Source organism: Monoraphidium neglectum (genome assembly GCF_000611645.1).
Source record: "Monoraphidium neglectum strain SAG 48.87 unplaced genomic scaffold scaffold03399, whole genome shotgun sequence".
Taxonomy (NCBI): Eukaryota; Viridiplantae; Chlorophyta; class Chlorophyceae; order Sphaeropleales; family Selenastraceae; genus Monoraphidium; species Monoraphidium neglectum.
Genome location: NW_014010230.1, coordinates 1 through 2,641, shown reverse-complemented (window position 1 = coordinate 2,641; position 2,641 = coordinate 1). Strand labels below are relative to the sequence as shown.

The following is a 2,641-nucleotide window of genomic DNA, read 5'->3' as shown; positions in this document are numbered from 1 at the left end:
GCCCCTTGGTCACCAGGGTGCCCAGGACCTGTTGTTGGCGGGGGGCGGATGAGGTTGGGTGATGTGAGGGGTGGGGTTCGGGGTTTGGGGTTGGGAGTGTGTGTGTGTGTGTGTGTGTTTGTATGGGGGCCGACACGAGGTGAGCAGTGGGTGGGGGGTGATGATGGTAGTGGCGGTGGTGTTGACGGTGGTGGCGGTTCATGTTGGTCACTGCCAAGTTGCTTGCGCGTCGCGCCACCAGCAGTACAGCTCCCAGCTCCCTCCCCCCACACACAAACACACACGCCTTGACAAAACGCGCCTCATCAACACACACACACACACACACACACATACGCGCACACGTAACAAGCACACAAGCACACAATGACCAGACATGCACACTCACACACACTTGCACATGATCACACACACATAAACAGTAACATAGTGACACACACACGCATAAACGACCACACACACACACTCTCTTAAACACACATTCGTACATCCACCAAAACTGCCCGTCCCCCCAACCGCACCTCCTCGAAGGTGGAGCTCTCCTTGACGGTCACAACCGGCGCCTTCTCAAACAGCACGCCGTACTTGCCCTCCTCCGCGCCCTCCACGCGCTTGCCGGCCAGCGCCTGCTCCTTCGTCACGCCAGCGACGCCGTTGCGCACCGCCACGAACTCGCCGGCCGGCAGCAGCAGCAGGGGGAACTCCTCGGGGGTGAGGCCCCTGGGGGGAGAGGGTGGTGGAGGGTGGGCGTCGTGGAGGGTGGGGTGGGGTGGGGGTATGGAGACTCGCGTAGCGTGTACTAGCTTCAGGGTGGGGTGTGATGGGGTGGTCTGCGTCAGTCGCAGACCACCCCAGACAGCTCGGCAGAGCGCCGCGGCCTTCAACATGCAGGGGGCACACGGCTTCAGCTCCACGTTGCAAATGTTCTGATCACATATGCAAGACTCGTGTGCACACACACAGGCACTTCCTGTGTGTGTGCACTTCCTCTTGCATGATCACACAAACACACACACACACACACGCGCGCGCTCACACATAGACACACACACATGCGCACACCTAGGCAAACACACAGGCACGCACCAAGGCAATTACATTTCCAGGTACATGATCCCCCCACCCCGACCCCGACCCCCTCACCTGATGTCCGACACCGACAGGTTGGCCACCAGCTTCCCGCCGTCCGTGAGGCCCAGGCTGCTCTTGTGGTCGCGCGCCATGAAGCCAAACGCCTCCAGCGCCGGCAGCGTGGCCGGCACGGTCAGCGCGGCGCCGTCGTCCATCTCGAGGGACTCGACGGTGGACGACAGCACGGGGCCGAACACGGCGCGGTTGTTCCAGAGCAGCTTGATGACGTCAGACTGGCTCACCACATGGGTCACCTGGTGACAGGGGGGGGGCATGGTGCCGGAGGGCCAACAGCAGGGTCGATGGGTCGCGGTGCGGCCAGCGGGGCTTGGATGCGGGTTCTGAATGGCGGCGAGGTGGGGCTTTGTCGGGTGCGGGGGGCCTCTCTGACTCATGCATACACGCGGGCAGGCAGCCGCCCCTTTCCCGATCCCGGGTTGTTGCGATCACTCCCTTCAGCCAGCCCCATCCCCCCAAAAGCACACACAAGTCCGTGCGCGCACACAAGCACACACGCAGCCCCCACCTTGAGGCCCGAGGCGGCAAGGCGCTCGCTGCCCGGGGTGACGTTGACCACGGTGGTCTTCTGGCTGGGGCTGCGGATCATGCGGCCGGGCTGGGCGGTGGAGCAGACGTACAGGCGGTGGTGCACCTAGGGTGGGGTTGGGTGTGGGTGTGCGTGGGTGTGAGGGCTCAGTGCTGGTGGGGGTTGAAAGGGGGTAAAGGGCTGGGAGGGAGGATCACGGGCTGCGTCCCGGCCGCCCACGCCTGGCGTGTGGTTCCTGTCAACATCCGTCATGACCGTTGGCCGCAAAGATTGGATGAAGCCCTGCGCCTGCGCACGCGCGGCGCCGCTTAGCTCCAACCCCACAGCCTCCACAGCAACGAATCCTGGCTACGGCTTCACCGTGTCTGCTGCCACCCAGCTGAGTGAAACGGTCAACGGTCAACAGACAGGTGCTGTTCTCGCGTGGGCCCCGCGGGCCTCACGTGCTGGTCCTGGATGCGGAAGGACTCAATGACGGCGTCCATGAGGGTGGAGGCGTCGTCCGCGTTGAGCAGCCACAGGTCACCCGCGTGCTGCAGCTTGTCCACGGTCTGGGGGAGAGGGGGAGAGGCGCGCAGGTGGGTGATGGGTGTAGGTCGAGTATACGGCACGTGCGCATGTGTGTGTGTTTGTTTGAGAGAGCGTGTGCATGTTTGTGTGTAGGGGTGCCTCCGTGCACGCGAAGTGTGTGGGTGCGTTTGGGTGTGTGTGGGACAGCCCGTTCACTCGGGCGAGCTGTAGGGGCCATGATGGGCGCTCTGTGCCTGACCAATAAATAAGGTATATATTCAGGAGCGAATGCAGCCTGTGTAACAGCCCGCTAGGTTGCTCTTCGCGGAGTTGGCTTCCCGGCCCGGCCGTTCATTCGCTTCATTCGCTTGTGCTGCACAACCAAGACCACTAGCTCGTTCCAGTGTCGGCTTAATTCGCTCCTGGCATAATTTACTACAATCTTAGCTGTCA

General features: G+C 62.5%; 1 protein-coding gene across 1 annotated transcript in view; it reads right to left on the bottom strand.

The window, feature by feature from the left end:
* MNEG_12725 (hypothetical protein) overlaps positions 1–2,426 on the bottom strand; it is a gene marked incomplete at both ends in the record, with an annotated part of 3,459 nt that extends 1,033 nt beyond the window's left edge. The window contains 5 exons of the mRNA XM_014038802.1: positions 522–720; positions 1,144–1,385; positions 1,658–1,783; positions 2,122–2,229; positions 2,394–2,426. Coding sequence (XP_013894256.1) covers positions 522–720; positions 1,144–1,385; positions 1,658–1,783; positions 2,122–2,229; positions 2,394–2,426 — 708 coding nt within the window. The remainder of the gene's footprint in view (positions 1–521; positions 721–1,143; positions 1,386–1,657; positions 1,784–2,121; positions 2,230–2,393) is intronic.
* Positions 2,427–2,641: the final 215 nt, after the last annotated feature.